Here is a 20755-nt window from a genome sequence, read left to right as displayed (position 1 = left end):
CGTTTGATGTTCGGTTTCGAAATGTACCACAACAGCGAAAAGACGGCCTTTTGTTCGACAGAAATCCTACGTGGTGAGCGTATCTCTAAATCGTTCCGATACGTATCTTAACCGTGTCAGGAATTCGACGTACAGATCGTCGTCGATTGTATATGTCGTCATGCAATAGATATCGGCATGACAAAAATTACATATCCAGATGTTATCGAATTATATATGCCAAAGTAAAATTATACTTTTCGCGAGAATAGAATCGCGAGTTAATATTTATAAACACAATGATAATATTTGTGTAACAGCATCAGTTTATGTTCCGATGTTATTTGTATCATTAAAAAACACGTAGATAAATATAGGATCATTAATGAATGGCGAGGATGGTCCAAGAAGTACGGGATATTTTCAACGAATCATTACATATATACGATGAATCGTATGTCGGTATATAACGGGCTAACACGAAAGTGCCGCGCCGAGCGATTTGTCTTCAAGATGAAATTTCGGAGAAGGTGACAGCGTCTGAGGCAACGCATCGCGTTGGACGGCCAGTGTGCTCACCGGCGCGGCGTCAGCTGGCCGCATTAATTAACGGCGAAATATGAAATACGAGCTTTTCACAATTTTGGCGAATTTATCGGATCAATTTACACGCGTGCGCGCATTTATGGTGTGCTATCGAGTTATCTCGAAGGTAACCTATCGGGAGTAAAGGCACTTCTCCTCGAGAGACCGGTAAGGAAGCGTCGTCCCGCACGGTGGAAAGGGATGCCCGGCGCGACGTCTCGAGCAGAGGCAGAAGGCGTTCGCCAGTCTCTCGTCGACTCTCAAGTCAAAACGTTCCGAGGACTTTCGCGTGTGTGCTCCGCCTCGCGTGTTAGGTATGGTTGCCATAATTCGCCTATGTTCGAATCGAGTATTACTCGCATATTCCGAAATCGTTTGAGTGTATCTCCTTAAATCCTCGATTCGACACACCTTCTCTTACGATTCTTTCGCAAATTTCTGCGATACACAAACTTCGAATAATTTTCCAATGGAACTTTCAGTCGGCTGATGTCAAAATATACTATTTAGCAAATTTTAGAACGAATTGGAGCATAAGCGAGTTTGTAATTTGAAAAGCGGAACGAAAGCTTTCGCGCTGCGGTTTTCTTTGTATGAATCGAAAACATATTCTTCGTGCTCGGTGTAGCGTGAAGCGATTTTTTCATGGTTCACCTAGAAGTAATCGTTTACAGTGTTTCGTTTTCAAGCGCGAACATGTGCTCCCGTAACGGAGTGCGAAACGTGTAATCAGTCTGCGAAGCTTAGAGGACTACAGCACAAATAGAGACACGCAGCGAGAGGAAAATATTTGTTTCTCGGCACGGTAAGATATTTATGGGAATTTGTCAGTTCAATTTAATAATCGTTATTAACACTATTGCAAATTTATAATTAAGTTTTCTGCTTTCACTGTTCCGCAAACAATACTTGATTGGCTACGCGAAGGCAATCGATGCGGAAAAGTTTTGCTAAGCGTATCTCCTGTCGTGGTGTATACAAGAAAATCGCTCTAATGCTGAAGGAAGGCCGATTTTACGGCGCTAATCGAGCCAGGTTGATTCGCGAAGCGCCTCGACTTCGAACGTTCATTAGACCGTGGCGCGATGAGGTAACAATTGGTCTTCGGTGAATCGCTAAAAAACGAGGCACGATCTCAGTTAATGTCAGCGGTAAATTAGACTGTCTTAAATGGGCTAAACATGTCGTTTCCATGCAGATTTCAAAATCGAATTTTAAATTGCGATTCGCTGCAATCAGGTGCAAGCAGCAGTTTCCTATACGTATTTCGTGATCGAGTCGCAATCAACTCTTGGTTTAATCGCGTTGTAATAACATAACTGCCGTTTAAGGATTTCAGATAAAATTGTCGTTACTGAAATCTCTTCTGATCTGTGTGGCAGAAGAGTGCACGTCTAATATGAGCGAAATAAACATATTCATATTGAAATTGGTTTACGAGACTCAAATTGTATAGAGTCTTATGAAATCGATAATATTTTTGTGTCGAATTTAATAACGATGTCGTACAATGTATAGCTTTGGGGCACAACATCGTTTACAGTAACAAATTTAAAGAGTGCAATAAATTAAAACAAATTTAACAGAATATAAAGTATTAGCTGGCACAGTGCATCACAGTTTTCCCATCACAGATAAAAAAAGATTCCCTCCCGGATCGATTTCTCGCTTCAAAGAATCCAAAAAAATCTTGAAGGCTCACGAACATTTCTTTCTCTTAATATAATTATCTCTACAGTCGTTTTAACGTTTAAATGCTATTGTGGTTGATAGAAATAATCGTTAGCTGTCATTGAAATCTCATAAGTATCGCATTGGAATATTTTCACACGGCTGTATCCAGCTTAAGATGAAATAGAATGAAATTTATATCCGACGTCGACCTCGAAGACTCACTTTCACTGGTCGCCACCCACAGAAAAATGCAGCAGCTGTTACGCATACGCCGTGATATTTTCTGAACCTCAAGGGTAAAGCACGCTAAGGGCTCCATAAGAGGCAGCTGCAGGCGTCGCGGATGGAGTACACCTGCTTGAAAGTATTTGTCGATTCGTCCAGTTTTTTCTTTCAGAGATCACGTTTAGGCTCAATTGTGCCGCTAAACGTGCCGCTATAGACATACTGCCGTTTAAAATAATTCCAAAAACTGGGACGATCTGCCGGGACTTCACATTTCTATAATTTAAAGACTTTTTTTTATGTGCGGATGGTATAGATCCGGTATAATATCCGAATCGAGAGGGAAAACGTCTGTTAAGACATAGAGAATAATTTTATATATTTCAATACTTTTCACAAACGTCAATTATTATCAATTGCTTAAGATGAACGTCTTTCTTACGATATTGCGTCCCGATTTTTCGAGCGACAGCCGGCAAGTGCGCGCATACGTCACTCATGGCGGAAAAGAGATAAAAGAGTCGACGGGTCTCGCTCATCAGAAAGCACAATTAGCTCATTCATCGTCCGCGTCTCTAGTGTCAGCGTACGCGAGCGTACGTATTAAACGTGTGCACGGCCGACAATCGTGCACGAGTACGAGCCGGGGTTGGTTTATCGGTGCAGGCGCCAAGTAGTCAGTCACTGTGACTCGCAAGATACATTCTGTTAGCCATGCCGCGGCGTTCAAGAGAGTTTATTATTACACTAACAGCGCGCCTTATACATCGCGTGCATCGAGATACACGTGTAGGTATTCGCGACGGCGGAAGATCGCCGCATATAGAGGAGACCGCGGCTCGACTCTTCTTAGATACATCGTTTGCGGTTTCTGTACTTAGCTAAAATAAACACATGCCATAACGAAATAAAAGGAGGCAGCGAAGTAATTTGAAAAATGCGCCTCGTACGTCGACACCGTCAACGAACCCTCTTTCAAAATGTATACGCTACCAAAAATAGGATATCTCGATCAGACAATAAAACGTCGTTTCTGCCGCGGCAATTTCGTCGGTTATTTTTATTTAAGATCATTTTTAGGGTCTAAAAAGGGTGAGTAGCCCGCGGCATTGCGGGCATCGAAAACCGGCCTGGTCGCGATCACATGAAAGCAAACTTCATTGCTCCGTGCAGGCGTGGGTATGCGAGAGGCTTGATCGCAGCCGCGGGGCTAAATTCCCGAATGCAACGCGTAATTCACTAGGTCGAGGTCGTTACTTAATCGAAATCGATCCACCTTTCAATTCGTTATATCACCTCTGAAAATGAAGCAAGACACAATGTAAATTACAATGTGATCCAGAAATAGTTTAGCGCTTGGATATCTCCCAAAACAAATAATAACTGTCAGAGTACTTGACAAAACTCTTTCTCGATATATTCGTAACATATTTGTTTTTAAAAATGCGACAAAGAATATCTCAGAAGAATAAAATCGTTGTTAGGATGATAAAAATTAGAATTCTATTTATAAATCTTTAAATATTACTTTTATACGATAGATATTTACTTCGATAAGAAGAACCTACCAATTAATCAAGTTAAGTATTAAGCTTCTCCAACTGTGTACAGGAAATTATCCAGACCTATGAGAAATCTCGACATGAAGCTTGATGAGCATAGTTTCGTTCGCGAAGAAGTTAAAAGTGCTGATAAGAGCACGCATTCTTTCGCCATGTGCAACGTGTCTTCCCACCTCCTCACCAACACATCGCGGGCGCAAGAATGAATACGCCTATTACTGCTCGCGAGATTAGAGCAATTTATGGTATCGTCTGAGAATACCGACCTACACGGTGAATACCGTACTTCCGGTATATGTTATAGCGATTTTTCGTTCGGTTACTCTTGCCGCCATTTTGTATCCCAAAGTAAAATTGCGCCAAAGAGAAATAACGTAGGCGAAAAAACAACGATAATTAATTAATAAATTCACGGGAGAAAAAACTAAGCGTTTCTGTTAAAAATAATATTCTAAGAAAAAATTATCGGCATCGAGCGGACAACACGTTAATAAGTTTACAATGTTCCCAGAGCTCGTAGGCATAACCACGGATGGCTATAGGTCTAAATACATTTCTCGATAAACTCCCCTGCTCACCCACGCTACCGCTGGCACGCCAAGTACGTTAAACGCGTTTATTCCACCGATACACGTCGCGGCCATGGCCCGCGCGCACGGTCCGCTTCTTTCTCTCGCCTCCTCTCTGTTCGCCACAATGCTGTTTTCAGTGGCAGGCCTCAATTTGCCATAATTATTATGTTTATCTTCCTCATTCACTTAAGTCCGCACACCGACTTCGACGATCCGGTCCTTCGTGTTCGTTGTTCGGCGCGGCAACACCGAAATGCCGTTGTAAACGCCAGGTATCGTCGTGCCTTCTTTCATACGCGATTTAAAACACAGATATTGACACTCTTTTTTACTTATTTAATAGAATTGAAATTCTCTGCCCGCCGGCTATAACTGTAATTGTGAGAGATTCATCGTTTCAACGTAAAAAATGAAGAATGCCTTAGAAGAGTCCATTATACTTAAGAGAACGTTATACGAAATCGACAGCCGAGTCGCTCGTAATTATTCTGTGCGATTATAAGCAAGAGAAATCCAAGATTCAATACGTCAGTTCAAAATTCAATGAGTCTACGAGTGAAACGTTCATGCGTAATCCGCTATATTCGCATTCGCGAGCGTTATACGCGTGGCGCTGCGCGGCCACGCGCCAATCATTACATCCTGAAAGGGGTGGGTCTACCACCGATCTACTGTGTCAAATCCAATTTGCGTGATCCTTTCCCTCGGAAACGACACGAAATCCTCGTCACGCCCGGCAATTTGCAGCGCGCGCTCGGCACGGCGTGCCGACTGCACTTTCGACGAGCGTGAGAAGCGAGTGTCGGAATGTTGCACCTACGAAGAAAATAACACGACTTAGCGCGCTTCTCGATCATCGGCTAGACACGGCGTGTACAGAACACGCATTAACCGTTTTATAAAATCCACCTCGGGCGTTACAACTTTATCCGCGATCGGTCTGAAAATATTCCTTCCAAGGCTCGATGTGCGATCTCGCGATGCAACGCGATGCAGGACGATGCTCGTGTATAACGTCCGGTTCCTTACGTGCGCGCCACGTAGCCACGCGCCGATCATTACGCTCGCGAGAAGGCGGTAACTACCACCGATCCAGTTTGTCAAACGCAATTTGCGTGATCCTTCCTCGCCGCGGAAACGACACGGAATTGACTCGGCAACACGCCCAATAATTTACGGTTTTTGTACGAGGCCTCGTGGCGCGTGCGATAATAAAAGCAACGATGTTACGACTGACGTCTTTTTTTCTGATGGAGAATAGATTAAATAGGATTGGACGATGTACTTTGAAATGGCGTTCGGACAGGAGAAATCGTCTCCCGCTATGTCATCGTCCGACGTACCTTTTGTAAAGGTGGATGTTTAGATTGGATCGAATTGTATGCAGTGCCTCATGCGTTTCTCGAAGTCAAAAAAAAGTTGAGGACTTTTCTTGGTACGACTGGCCCTTGACTTCTCGGTACCCGCGATGTTAGTGCATTCACCATGTCGGTTCGGTCCAAGTGGAGTTAGCACGAACGGATTGTTTCTGCGGCCGAGCGAAGGCCTTTAGGAAAGTGTAAAGAGCGTCTAAAGCGGGAAAGAGAGAACAAGAAGGGCAGCAGGAGAAAGAAAGAGAGAGAGAGAGAGAGAGAAAGAGAGGAGTGACAAAGTAACTCTGGCGAGCCGGATGAGGCGCAAGGAAGAGAGAAAGAACGAGGATGGAGCGAAAGATGAGCGTGGGGAGAAGAAAGGAGGAAGAAGTTGGCGAGGAGAGGAGATGGAAGATGGGAGATGGTGGAGGAGAGAAGGACGGTTCAAGGAGTTAAGAAGAAGAAGAAGAAGAAGAAGTTAAGATGGTCCAGCGCAGGCAGCATCACCACCGCAGCCGGAGGTGATGACCTGCTCAAGGCCACCCGCTCCCAACCTCTCGGAACGAAGAGGGGAGCCACTCTTCTTATTTTTCGTTGCTCCCTTTTCTCTCTTTCGGCTCCTTACAACTCTCCATCTCTCTCGCTCTTTCTGCTTCCTTCCTTCTGCCTCTCTCCTTTTCGCTCCTTCGGTTTCCGTGCATCTGCCTTTCTTGGTCTCGTTGAACTTTGCACGGTCCTTTCTCTCCTTCCTTCTGTATCTATCTCGTCTTCCCCCCTCCCCCTCTGTTATCATTCTTTTTATATTTCTGAATTTGTTTGATAACTCGGAAAATTATTGACTATTGCGAAAAATATTGCGAAACGTATAAAGTAATCTAAAGATTGCAAATTTTTCAGTTTGAAATTAGTTACATCTATGATCTAGAATAATCTAGATGTATGTTAAATAAAATATCATAGTTATCACAAGTTTCAATTTTTTAAAGCAGATTTTTTTATTAAATGGCTAGTAGCTAATGGCATGTGCGGCATTCTTTAAAGTAAATCCACATTAGGATGTCAACGAAGATAATTCCAGTAAAACTCACGATGCACTCACGTGAACAGAAGAAAAATCGGCTGCAATACAAGAAGTCGTAAAACGACTAAGATCACGCGACTAATCCGCTTGATGCCGCGATAGTGTTCATCGGCGAAGAATGCAATACACTGTCGACACAATGTAGGAAAAAATCTGGTTTTCCTTTATTCTCTAACTGTTCAATTCGATCGACCGCTTTTCGGAAATGCAATCCCGAACGCGCGTGATATGCATTATATGTGCAAATTATAAATCCTGCAGAAGGAATTTCAAATAAATTAAAGTTTCCTTAAGAAAGTTATTAATCAATAAAATTGATTAAGAGAAAATTATTACTTTAGAAATATAAAATATGATGTGTCAGCAAAATTTTTAATGGACGTTCAATTTATGAAAGTATGTTATATAAAAAAAAATATTTCGGGACTTATATAGGAACGTCGCACTTTGACATGCACATGCACAGTTCGGTGTATCTGGTGTTTAATAGGCGCGGGTCAACTGGAGTCAACGGTGCAGCTGTGTCCACCGACGGCAAGCTATTACCTCGATTCATTATCAGTGACCTCTTTATGCACAGTCTCTTGTTTCATAGGACTCCTCCGTGCGGCCCGCCGTTAACTCTTCTTAATTGAAATGTCATCCATAGAGCGGTTTCCGCCAGAGCCGCGTAATTGCAAACGCGTTTATAAAAATATATTTCACGTAAATATGATCACACGCGTGATTCCAAAATACGAATTATCGTGCATTTTAATTATCCGATTTTTTTTTCTTTACTTGTCGCCTTTGGGTAATTGTTACTTTCGCTATTTCGACAAAATGACAGTGATTTCTCGCACGATCGTAGCTACGGCCAGTGAACAGAGTTATACCCTTTCGCGCACAGGCATGCTATATGCTTAAAGGTTGATACGGTAATGGTTAGACACCGTGTATACGATAAATAAAAGTACGTGTGCACATTTGTTGCAGCGCGAGATGACGAAGCAAACCGCGTGAGCAAGATTGCAGAATACACGGAGAAGGAAAGCAAGAATCCGAACAAAGGTAGAGAAATAGAAATTATTAACGATCTATGAAATATATCTACACTTCTCTCTCGTAGATTTAAATACTTACTTCGTAATGGGCTTAAATGATAAAAGCCGAATAAAAGTGCGCGATTTTTTTGCGCAATCGGCCGAACAATGTAGGACCGCAAAAACTCCTCCAAGAGATCAGCATATTACTTTCCCGAACGATCTTATCGCGGAGACATTAAGGTATGACTTGACAATTTCGACAATACTATTGCGTTTTGTGTGCAGTGGGCCGTAGATTGTATTCATCGTCGGGTACCGATAATTCCGGGTTATGGCGCCGTGTCAAAGTCACTCCTTCGCGAAACGAAAATGTCAGGCGGGCATACGATCGGTAACGGCCAGTGTACCGGATCGGCCGGATCGGTAACAATAGCATTAAGCCGCGTGAATACCTTGCAGTTTACGCCGATCTCTCGTCCTTCGGCACGGTGAAAGTCTGCAAGAATTCGCCCTCGATCGTGTTGCGAACTTCACATTGAGATCCTCCTGACATGTCACGATCTCGCCTCGAAACTAGTAACGCCGGATAACGAACACCTCACGTTGTCTTCTTGTAAAACAGCAACGCCGATCGTGCCATTGTCCGCCCGAATGCCGCGAAGTCACGATTCTTAAACAAAATATAAAAGAAATTTCTTAAAATCTGCAATTTACAGCCTAATCAAGTAATCAATGAAGTTATCCCGCGTTATTAAAATGATAACTGCTTTTACAGAGAGGTAAAAATTAAGAGTAGCCCATAATCCGCGCGATGGAGGATCAGGGATCAAAGTGCGACAGGAAATTGAGGCATCTTAATCATCTAGTTTTTTATCCGATGTAAAACTTAAAGCCGTTTGTTAGCATACCGGACCCGTGAAGATAATAACAAATGCCTCTCTCTCCTCGTCTTTCGACTTCGCACGCAGATGCGTATCCTCTGCAGTTTTGTCTCGACGCGGTAGTTCCAAGAGTATAGATGCAACGAACGGTCGCTATCAGTCTTTTTCCTTTTTTCCGTAAAAAATTAATTGGATAGGATTCTCGCGGAGTGATTCGCTTCCTACTCGTTTTACAGCCCGCTCCCACGAAGGCACGAGCGAAGTCGGCGATGGTAAGCGTCATCGGCCTCTCGAAGCACGTACATCGGGCCGCCGCGTTTAATGCCAATGTTTCCGCATTCTGGAATCTTATTTCTGAACGGGGAATATTCGCTGTCTAGCCGATGCAGTGGCAAAAATGTGCTGCCGACTGCTCACGCCGTGTCAAATCCTCTCGTGAAACCACGCGCGAACATCAGCCGGACGCCGCCGCCGCGCCGCGCCTGCACGCCGCGCCGTGTCGGGATTTTATGGTCTGCATATACTCGATTGCATACGCGCCTTAGGTAGTTCAAGATTCGTTCGAGGGGATTGCCGATTTTATCGTAGATAGATATCGTAGATAGAATTAATCGTCATTGCGACGCGCGGCACTTCCGCGATGTAAAATTTTATTTCTGCCCACGAAACGTCGGGCCGACACCTAACGGCGAAAATATGACGTGGAACTTGGTTGAGTCTCTCGCCATTACACTCAGAACTAAAGATTTCACCCTTGTGGATCCGATAGAGTAAATCGAAGAAGAATATTCCTGACATTCCGACTGATTTTTCATGCTTTCGGTAAGAGGTTTAAGCATATTGGGCAACAGCATTTCGGTATCCCTTTTCATGAAAAAAAAAAATGTGGGAATTAATCCGCGGCGTTCAGAACGTTAAACGAATCTCTCGCGATATGACACTTCTCACTTCCGAGAGTGTGTCAGAAGTTAAATGTGATAAATGGACTCTGTACCCGTGTCGGCACGATGTAACGCGAGTCCGCATCTTATTTAAGGATCTTTCAACCATTCGCGCGACAGTGCAATACTGCCACGACGTATTATGGAAAAGGTAGAAAGATAGAAAGGTGATGTAACGCGTGAATCAGAGTATAAGATTACCGAGCAAAATGTTGAATTTCGTAACCGGCAAGAATCGACCAGCTGTCCCTTTATCCGAGTTCGTTGTTCGGACGATACCGCGGCGGTTCGGCATGGATTATCTAATATCTGCACGGGTCGTTATATTATAACGCTGAACGCTATTCGAACATTCCTTCTCGTCTAACTTTGTGAACGGTTGGTGAGCGCGAGGAAACTCGTGCGTATACAAAAAAATCGAATTGCAAGAAGCAAAACGTTACGCAGAATAGTCATGAATTGCAGAGCTAATATTAATACGAATAATCTTTACAAAGTAACGATTTCTGACAAGTATTACGTGAGAAAACGTAAATAGGAAGGAATACGAAGTCCTAAATCTCCTAAATCTCTGCAACTCGAGCTAAACTCTTTAATGTTCGATGTATTAAGTTGCTTTACCCTGCCTAAGTCACGAAAGAGGAGCTCACTTTTCCGAAAGTAATAAGCTACGACACAAAGCTACAACGAAACATTTGTTGGAAAATACAATAAAATTTGGTAAAATGTGCAATGTTACTATATATAACCCGTGCTATTCATTTCTTTAACATATGTTTTTTTTATCAAAAGAATCAAGCCGAGCACAAAGATCATCGCGGCATCTGAAAATCAATTATTTATCACGCTGTAACACGCGGATTTATTGCTAAATACATTGCTTCACATCAGACGATACATCATTTAAGACATTTAACGACGCGAATGTCGCACGATCGTCACGTCGGCCGATGGGGCAAAAAGAGGGAGACCATTATTAGAGGAGATAAATATAACAATTAATAATCGTGTTACAAGGTTCCACCGCTTCCATTGCAGTACGTTGACGCAACGCGGGCGGTTCGGATCTCGGTGCCAAGGACAAGTGGCTTTTAGCGACGGCATTGATTTTGCGGTCTGCCTCCTTTCTTTTCCAAAACAGTATTCCACGAAGAAAGCCGTTTCGCCGCTCATTGCGACAAACGTTGTCTTCGCTTTCAGATACTGTATGCACGATGATGTAATTTACAACCGCAATTTACGTATGGTACACAATCACCATTACCATACCTGCATACCATCATACATATGGGCATGCATAATAAGAATTATCTTAGTCACGGAGTAAAATTGCATCCAATATCGTTCAGTGATCTACACTGTTTCTATATCGAGAACTCTTGCTGCAGTTATATTGTAATTCCTCTATAATTTGCAGACTATAAAAAAACGTCAACGTAGCAAAATCAATGATAAGCATCGTAAAAATTTTCCGATATTTTTGCCTTGGATTAGATTTATAAACTTTACTGTTATGTTATACGTCAGCCTAATTTCAATGCACAAATTGATACGTTCTCTCGTTTTTATTGATGAATCATTTAATCGCCCACGGAATTACGAAACGACGTAATTCAGTGGCATAACAAAATTATCGGTTCATCTTAAAGCTGATTATATCGTATAGCGGTATATCCAGCTCAGTATAGAGCTTCGGTTAGCGTCCCACAACTTTTCTTCGGCGAGCAAACGGTTTCGTTTCGTTGACACATTCCGTAAGATTAATCGACTCACGTAGCAATTCGAATGACATCCCGCAAACTAGTACACAAGACACAGATCTACGCATTCCAAGAGAAACTGTCGTGTCTCGTGCAGCTAATTTATGACGTATGCGCCTCTGTATAGCTATTTCGCGATTGTCTCGATGGATTAGAAATAAATTACGGACATCTGCGAACGTGAAGTATATTGTAACGAGAAATGACGCGCGCTTGGATGGACGCGTCCAAAGAAGAAATTAAAGACGAAAAGGCGCGAGCGCGGGGATCGAGGGGCGAAGTGACGCGTGAATGCACGCTGATTTTTCGCATACGGTATAATGCCTGCAAAGAATGTAATTCCGAGCAGCGAAGTTAAAAGCGTGGCAGCCGCGGTGGCACACTGAAAACGCGAGACTGTCCCTTCTCTCGTGCACGAAAGCGCTTGATGTCGGCGCTGACCGCGGAAGCTGGCCTCGACGAGCAATGTCGCCCAGTCTTACGACAGCCTTCTTGCCAGTACGAACGAGAGAACTTCTGCCGTTGTTTCCTCCTTCATCGCGCGACGATACATCGACATTCTTCTGAGAATTCGTTTCGTGCCGACCAAGCACAGGCTCGCGCAAAACGCACAATGAACTTCTTCCACGTGAAAGTTTGCCATAACCGCGAAACGAGTTATGTACTCTTCGATGATTAAAATTAATTGCCTGTCAGTTTAACGCTCGCAAAGTGGTTGTAAAACAGGACTGGTCCTCGCGAATTCTGGATCTTGTACGCGCTATATCTAAGGTATATTATCCTGGTAAACGTACAGAGTATCCGTTTTTCACCGGTTACTTTCAACTCGATGCATCAGTGAATGCAGAGCGCACATTATTCTGCCTCGAACCTTCATACGTTTGTTTTCTAATTTTCGTTGTCTCTCTCTTACTTGAAATAATAATAATTTAAAGAATAACAGATGAAATCTTAATTTACATGCTTTTTTTAACTGCTCTCTAAATCTGAATCGGTGCATAGTCACTGATTGTCAATGGTTATTCATTGAGTGCATCAGTCCAAAGTATTTCGCTGATAATCAGTGAAATTATAGTTAATATTAATAGTTTAATTATAGATTATTAGTAAAATTATATTTAGATTATAAGGACTGACTTAACCAGTGATTTTTCAGTATTTTTCCACTGATTCAGATTTAGAGAGTGACTGGTCATAATGAATTGATAATTATAACTTCACCACAATCTCGTAATCAAATATTTGCCAAGATGGAAATATGTCTGGTACAACGCCCGACACTTTCGGTGATTTCTATTACATTATTATTTTAAGACAGTATAAGAAACAATTTGATTTCAAAGAATTATTAATCTCTTAATTTATTCAAGTCAAATAATATTACTCCGTTTTATATTTTATTTATTATACGTTATTATGCCATACGTTTGCATTGTTTATTGAAAACTTTTATAATTGAATATTCCGTGTATTTCCTGTGTTGCCAACAAAATAAATGTCGAATTGTACAGAATAGCTAACGACTGGATTCACGATAAATTCATACAGACGAAATTCACGCATACTCGAATGCATTTACGCACACGCTGATACGCGCGGTGTCTCTGATACCGGTACAAATATGGTGCGATCGTCTGGATGCGCATCGAAAACCATCAAGCAGCGCGAAAGTTGCATCTGTTGCATGTGCGTGCGCGATCGACGATTAGTTACGTCGCGCTGCACTATGTCAGGAATGTTAATCAGGAGTTAGCGCGGCACGCTTTATTAACCGTGAATTAAAGTTAGTCAGAGTTTCGCGGTATAGCGGCATACGTAAGCGTTCGGCAATGCGACAACGTATATGCACCCAATGATTTGCAATTTACGAGCAGCTGGATATTTTAAGAATTTTACTCGCACACTTCAACCTTCGTAGATAGATGAAGAATGTTCAAAATAAAACTTTACATTTCGATATCTCCATTATGAAGAATTATACAACACTCTCAATAGTATCATAACTTGCCCAATTTAAATATACCTGCTTAGACGAGATAACGTATAATATGCAAATGTTTTATCTTGTTTTAGAATGTGGAAATCCTTGAGACTATGCAAATCTGTATAAGCCAAATAATCTATTCCGTCGAATTGAGCGATAAGAAATTCGAAATAAATCTTATACTTTGAATAAAGCATTAGAAGTAACAAATACGAAATATAATAATAAATTGGAGTAAAATAAAATATCTGAAATAACAAAAATATTTAGAACAAAAAATGCGGAAATCTTAAAGAAAAAAACGATTAATATAAGAGATTTTTCAAGATTTGCATTTTATATTTTGCTTTTAAAAAAGCAAAATTTTTAATTCAAGATAGAGATTAAACTTTCTTTAGGATATATTCACTGAAAAGTGTGAAAAATTGTAAAATTGTGCGCTCATGATTCATCAGACGAAAAGCATGGAAAATCGAAGAGATGATGTCATTTTTTTAAACGATAATACGTTCACTGCGATGTATAATGTGTTGATATATGCGCGATGAATCATTCAAGTGGTTTGCTGGTTTGCTATTTAATAGTGCAAATATTTTTCCTAATGCACTTCCTTTCCGAAAGAATTTTTAAAGCATAACATAATAATATATATTATATTAAAGCAGAAGAACGCTGAATTAAAATTTACAAAAAGTACGGAAGAATTTTTAATGAATTAACTTTTTCGTCATAAATACATAACGATATAATAAAAAGGTTGTACAAAGAATAAAACATTTTCGAATCTTTTCTCTGAGAATTCACGCAACTTATGATATTTCACTGAGCAACGAGGATAATACCATTCAAACGCATTCTATCAACGCAAATTCGATTTCACCTTGAATCCGCTAACTTATCAGAAAATGAAACAGACATTCTGTACAAACGATAGCTTGTTAAAACATAATAGGAACAGCAATCATATTTATTTTGTTATCTTTTCCATCACATTTAAAAATAAATCATGTAACGTAGTTTTAATAGACATTAAAATATTTCAGTTACTATTCTAGTAAATCAATATCCTAAAAGTTAAACTTAAAAAAAATTTGTTAAATAGTCTAAAACTTAAACTTTCATATCGATATTAAGAATGTATTCGAAAATACTGTTGCAGACACAGTAAATGGTAAGATGGAGAACTGCGGAGGCGGCCAGCGCCTGCCCCCGGACGGGGACGAATTTCCAGCGGCGTACCAAGAATTCAGCAACAGTAGCAACCAGCCACCGTACAGATATATCGCCACGGCAAGGACAGCGACGATAGCCACGAATGGCGGAGGACAATTGTGCAACGAAAACGAGTCGTTCCGTGCTGGCGAGACTCTTAAAATGCTCGCGAACGACAGCAACGTTGTCGGTTCGAGGAGCATTATTCTACCCGATAGTAAGATGACGTTCGCAGGCACTGAAAACGTGAGGCAGGATATAAACAAAGTCGCTTTGGCGAATATGGAGAACGTCCGGTCCGAGATGGGCAAGGCTACGTCGACTAATGCGGATAGTATATGTCAAGACGTGAAGTCCACCGAGATTACTGTCGAAGAAAAAAAATCATCTTATCACACTTCGGAAGATATCGCGAAGAAAAACGCTTCCATCATCGCGGGAAGTTCTCCTTATTCTTGTCAGACGGCTAACAGTAATTTAATGATGGGCGAGAAGAAGATGGAGATCGCCGGATATTATCACAAGGCCGTGACGACGATCGAAGAAGTGCCAAGCCACGTGGAAAAGGACGCGCCTGTTGATATCCCGCCGCCTCTACCATTGACAGGTACTCATTACTTACCTAGCTTCAAATATAAATCTCTCCCGTTTTTTTTTTTTTTTTTTTTCACTGAGAAGCAACGTTGACACATCAGAAATATGTTATTAAATTATTAAATTTTCAATATTTCCGAGAAGATTGACTTCTCCTCCTTTTGAAATCAATTCAAGTACATCAAGTACATCACATTTTTATATCACCTTCGTTTCTTACACCTTTATACTTTTTGCAAAAGTACGTTATCTTATTTACAGGTCCGCCGAAAATAGAGCAAACGGTGCTGCATGCAAGAAACGCGGCCCCTACGATAGACTCGCCGCAAAGAAAGTTTTCCTTGAACGGCGATCTCTGGAGGCAAGACGACAAGTCCGAGCGATCTGTTCGTGACAAAATCGCCATGTTTTCGTCGCAAAGCAACCTTGACGCGCCTCTATTTCCCAATGCCATGACAGCGGCGGCAGCCACGAATAACAGCAAACGCCTCTCCAAGTACAAGTCCTCCGAGGATGTTTGCTGCGATGACAAGAGCAACGGACAGAAGGATCGACCGTCTTTCTTCGCCGACAGGACGCAGAGTTCTTTCGATCTCACCGATTCAGCCAAGACTATGACTGGGCATGACTCCGCGAAGAAATACAACCAGAGAACGCCTAGTTTGCCTCAGACCGCTCAACCTGCTCTGTTGAGTCCAACTACGCAATCTACGCGGGTTCCAAAGACGCTGCCAATCGTTCCGTCGAAAACTATATCACTGTCCAGTCCATTGTCAACTTCGTACGACAAGCAGAATTTCTTAAATACGGCGGCGAAAAATTATTGCGCGAACATCGCCGAAAGCAGCAGTTTGCAGAACGACGTGTATTCGAATATCGGCAAAACTGTGAGCTCTTGTGGCAATTCTAGCAACTCGATCAAAGCAACGAGCACGCCTTCGTTAACGCGAGCTACCAGTTTTTCGGGCCCGACACCCTTCGCGCAAGATCGGGATTCTTTGACAGCCGATTCCCCCAGTAACTCGCAAATCTCAAGAACGAATTCCTTAGCGTCCACGTTTAGACGACCCGGAGAAGATGTGAGGAGAAACAGCTTGAATCAGCTTATCGAGCAGAGACGAAGATCTATATCAAAGTTACGTGGTCTGATTATACCGGAAAAAGATACCGTATCGATCGATCAACCAATCGTTGATTTACCAGAAATCAAATCGCGAGATTCAATATTGCATCAGGTAAGATTAGAAGCATAACATAAGCGATTCAACATGGGATATTTTCAATTCGAATTTTACGCTTAAAATCTTTCTTTCATTTTAATTCTCCAATTTTTTCAATCTTTCTTTTATTTTAATTTTCCAATTATGTAAAATGAAAAATCTTTTAATTTTTATATTTCGTAATACAATTTTTGCATAATTTATCAGCTACTATTTTGAGAAATTCATTTTTATGAATAACATTTAACATTTCACCATTTCATGCATGCAGAAATATTATGTAATTGTTAAACGTACGTTTTCTCTTTCAGATACCAAAGGTAAATATTCAAGACAAATGGGGGTCTCAAAGTTCCTTAGCCAGCAACGCCAGCACGGCGAGCCAGCCCTTGAAAGCGACAACGTCCTTCAAGATGCCGGCGCCTCAGATACACTCCAAGTATTCCCCGGCTTTCAAGAGAAAGTCTCTCACGGTTTACGGTACTTCAGTGACGACAAGCTCCGCGATAAACGGCGGCAGCCCGATCAAAAGCTCTCCATCGACCGCGATGTCCACATTTTCGGAGCCACCGAAAAGCCTGGAGAGTATTTGCAGCCCGACGCGAAGCGATTACAGCTTTGAGTTCGCCTCGACGACCAGTTCACCAGACGGCTCGCGTACCAGGCCGAGGACAATGCAGAGGAAGGCTCGCTTGGATTACGATGATTCCGACAATGATTCGGCCGTGAGCAGCTCTCAGAGCAGCATATCTCGCGGCTTCAGTCCGCCGATGTCTCCGGCACCGTCGGAGAGATCTACCGTCTCGTCGGAGAGATCTTACGTCTCCACGGAATTAAACTGCCAACGTCGACCTTTGATCGCAGACAATTTGAGCCGAATCTCAGTCGCACGGGACATCAGAGAGCCAATCGTTGCATCTGATAAAGATCAATTCACCTCCAGAATAGGCGTTCTCGGTGAACGAACGTACCTAGCCGAAAGATCGTCCTCCAGCAGCAGTGGCTCGAATCCGCGCTCGCCACAGCCGAACGAGCTTGCTTCAAGGAGCTCGCAAATCCCTCAGAGACAATTGAGGCGGTCGAACAGCACCGATACAAATTGCAGCACGTCCTCGACACTCACGTCCGGGTCTCAAGCCAGCGCCGAGTCGCTATCCCGAAGAGTACTGAAGCCGCAAAGTGTGGAGGCGATAAATCGAAAGAACATTTTGGCGAGCGCCAGATGCCGAAGCGGCAGAGATCTGAACGGATCGCCGCTAATCCAGCGAAAGTTCTCAGACGACGAGGATGCTGTAAAAGAAGCCGTCCAGAACGGCGGTGCTATTCATCAGATGAGCAATAACTCGAACGATTCCGCGGGCAAACAAGAGATCAAGATTGCGTACATAGAAGTCGCGGATCCCTTCGCGCAAGATGAAAGATCGTTTCAGAAGGAGGAGAAGCCTAAACTGCCGCCTAAAATGAGTTTCCCGCCGCCGGCTGTTAGACCGCCTAAATCCGAAATGTTGGAGCCATCAAACGACCTCAAAATGTGGGTTCGAGCGGAGGTGAAAACTTTGGCGCGATCGATGGAGGAAAAATCGAAATATGACAAGAGTCCATCCGTTGTAGCTCAAAATTTGGAAACAAGAAACAGTCGTGGCTCAGTATTTAACGAATCTGTTATTACCACGGCCAACGATGAATTGTCTTCAAAAAATAGGACCACGGCAAGCGATACGAAGGAAATCGCCGCGATGGAAATGTCGAAATCGCAAAGTAAAGCGAGTTTAAGTCCCAGAAAAAGTATGGAAGACCAAAACGATCTCTTGACGATCTTAACGACGAAAAGCCGCTCCAGATCAGCTATACACGTTGACGAAGGAACTTTCGGCAGATCGAAGAGCCAGATGAGCCTTGAGGATATACTTGGCGCTAAGCCGGATTTAAAATTGCCCCGTGCACAAAATACGGAATCAAAAATTGCAAAGAATGGCATAACAAGCTCGCCGGTAAAATCTGCTTGGGAAATCGCGAAGGAAAATCGATACGCGGGGAGAAGAGGCTCCACTACGTCGAACGAGTCTTGGTCGGAGGACAGACCCTTCGTCTCGAAAATACCTACTTTAGGGAGAATCAAAACTGTCGACAGCGGCGACGAAATGTCGACGGAAAGCGTCGAAAGAATGAAAAGTGCGACTGCGTCGAAGATTCCGACATCCCGTGGCCTGAATCGACGTAGCGCCAGCGTCACGGACATGAAAAAAGCCCTGGAGAAGAATGACACGAGTCCTGTGCACAGTCAGCTACAGCAGAGCGCCGTCAACAATCACAATCGATTTCCAAGTTTAGACAGCAGCGTGGACGAGAACATCGGGACGGAGATGGACACCGATAGATGTTACGGCGAGCAATTCGGCAGTATCAGTTCACTGGCAAGCAGCACCAGTCTCATCTCGCAACAGGAACTGGCGCAGCTCGTCGAGGAAGCGAGCTTGGAGGAGGCACGTGGTGCGCACGATGTCATAGTCGTGTTGCTCCACAAGGAGAACCCGACCGGCAGCGTTGGCATCACTTTGGCCGGCGGCGCGGACTGCGAAGTGAAGGAGATCACAGTTCACAGAGTGCTGACGCACTCCATCGCGGACAAGGATGGCCGGGTGCAGAGGGGTGATAGGATCCTCAGCATAAACGGTCGAAGCACGCGAGGTCTTACGCACAGGGAGAGCATGGCGGTACTGAAGCAACCGAGATCGGAGGTCGTGTTGGTCGTGTCGAGGGTCAGGCTAGAGGAGGGCTGTAAGCTGAGGTCGCGAACCGCGAGTGTCGAAACTATCGTCGAAGGTAAAAAAAAAATATATATATATATATACGTTTCTCGCGCGTAAAAACTCTTATGATCTGTTTTGACAATAACGGAATCAGTGTAAATAAGAGAATCTCTCTTGAATCGCACAGGATTAGAGACGAACGGAAACGTGGAGGATATAGCATGGGGTCCACCGTCGACCGTGGCAGTTTACAAGGACGGAGCTGGCCTAGGATTTAGCCTGGAAGGCGGCAGAGATAGTCCCCTCGGGGACAGACCTCTAATTATCAAGAAGATATTCACCGGTAAGTTTTGTGTAAATCTTCATATTTGATATATTCGCGTTCGTAATATTATCGTTAAAGGGTAATGCTGATTATCACGATAAGAATATTACATTGAAATGATAAGATAATAAAAATTATACAATTTGTTATCTCAACTTTATCTTTTACGGCAGGAGGTGCTGCCGAGAAAACGGGTACCTTAAAAGCCGGGGACCAACTGCTCGAAGTAAACGGTAATGACGTGACGCGTATGTCGAGAATAGAAGCGTGGTCTTTGATGAAGAAGCTACACGACGGTGAAGTGAATCTCCTAGTCAGGCATCCTGCCACTAAATCCTCGTGAGGAATACGAAATCCCGATCGTATGATGCAAACGGAACGTAGTAATGTGCCAAGCAAGCGTCTGGATAATTTTTCGATCGATATTTGTTACGTAGGTATAATGATTATTAAGGTATATATGTTATTAATTTGTTTTGTTTAGAGATTTTAGATAACGAATCAATATTATATGCGAGAGGCTTTTTCTATTGTGCAAAAATTTAAATAATATGTCGCTTTAATCAAAATCAAAAACTCAATCTCGCCGATTCATAAAAAGTGATGATGATCTATGCTATTTCCTTATACTATTAGAAGCGTCTAAACGAATCAAGTTATCAATACAATTACTTCTCTAGTAATTGCATTGATAGTCATCTATTAGAAATTCAATAATCAATTTATTAACAAAATATTAAAAGAAAATGGTAAATCTATGTGATTTGCTCATTTATTTTGTCTTCGGATCACAGGCGCCTTGTAGATCAAATATGCGTCTTGTACGTGAAAATAGCACTAAAGTATAAGCTTTCCGAATGTATGCAAATTAGAACGATGCAATCTCGATATTTTCAATGCAATAAAAATTAGTAAAAATTAGTCTGAAAAGAAATTTAACGGCTGCAAGTTCTGAATCGACAATGCAAAATGCAATATTGTATTCAACATGCAATAATACTACACGGAGAGAATTTTTTTTTAAATTTACCCT

At 42.5% G+C, this 20755-nt stretch overlaps 1 protein-coding gene across 5 annotated transcripts in view; it reads left to right on the top strand.

Annotated features, from left to right (window-relative positions):
- The window catches only part of LOC105456993 (uncharacterized threonine-rich GPI-anchored glycoprotein PJ4664.02-like), a 27077-nt gene extending 6322 nt beyond the window's left edge, over positions 1 to 20755 (top strand). The window contains exons 1-8 of one of the 5 annotated variants that reach the window (XM_011701381.1): positions 809 to 878; positions 1239 to 1369; positions 8006 to 8080; positions 14781 to 15440; positions 15689 to 16662; positions 16959 to 19470; positions 19585 to 19740; positions 19896 to 20755. In XM_011701381.1, the coding sequence (XP_011699683.1) occupies positions 14798 to 15440; positions 15689 to 16662; positions 16959 to 19470; positions 19585 to 19740; positions 19896 to 20065 (4455 nt within the window). In that variant the 5' untranslated portion in view covers positions 809 to 878; positions 1239 to 1369; positions 8006 to 8080; positions 14781 to 14797 and the 3' untranslated portion in view covers positions 20066 to 20755. Of the gene's footprint in view, positions 1 to 808; positions 1370 to 8005; positions 8081 to 12117; positions 12409 to 14780; positions 15441 to 15688; positions 16663 to 16958; positions 19471 to 19584; positions 19741 to 19895 lie in introns of those variants that run through there. The other 4 variants (XM_011701379.1, XM_011701380.1, XM_011701382.1 and 1 more) reach the window with 4 other exon arrangements.

The sequence above is a fragment of the Wasmannia auropunctata genome, unplaced genomic scaffold (assembly GCF_000956235.1).
Source record: "Wasmannia auropunctata unplaced genomic scaffold, wasmannia.A_1.0 LD335427.1, whole genome shotgun sequence".
Taxonomy (NCBI): domain Eukaryota; kingdom Metazoa; phylum Arthropoda; class Insecta; order Hymenoptera; family Formicidae; genus Wasmannia; species Wasmannia auropunctata.
This window is presented reverse-complemented; position numbering and strand designations above follow the sequence as displayed.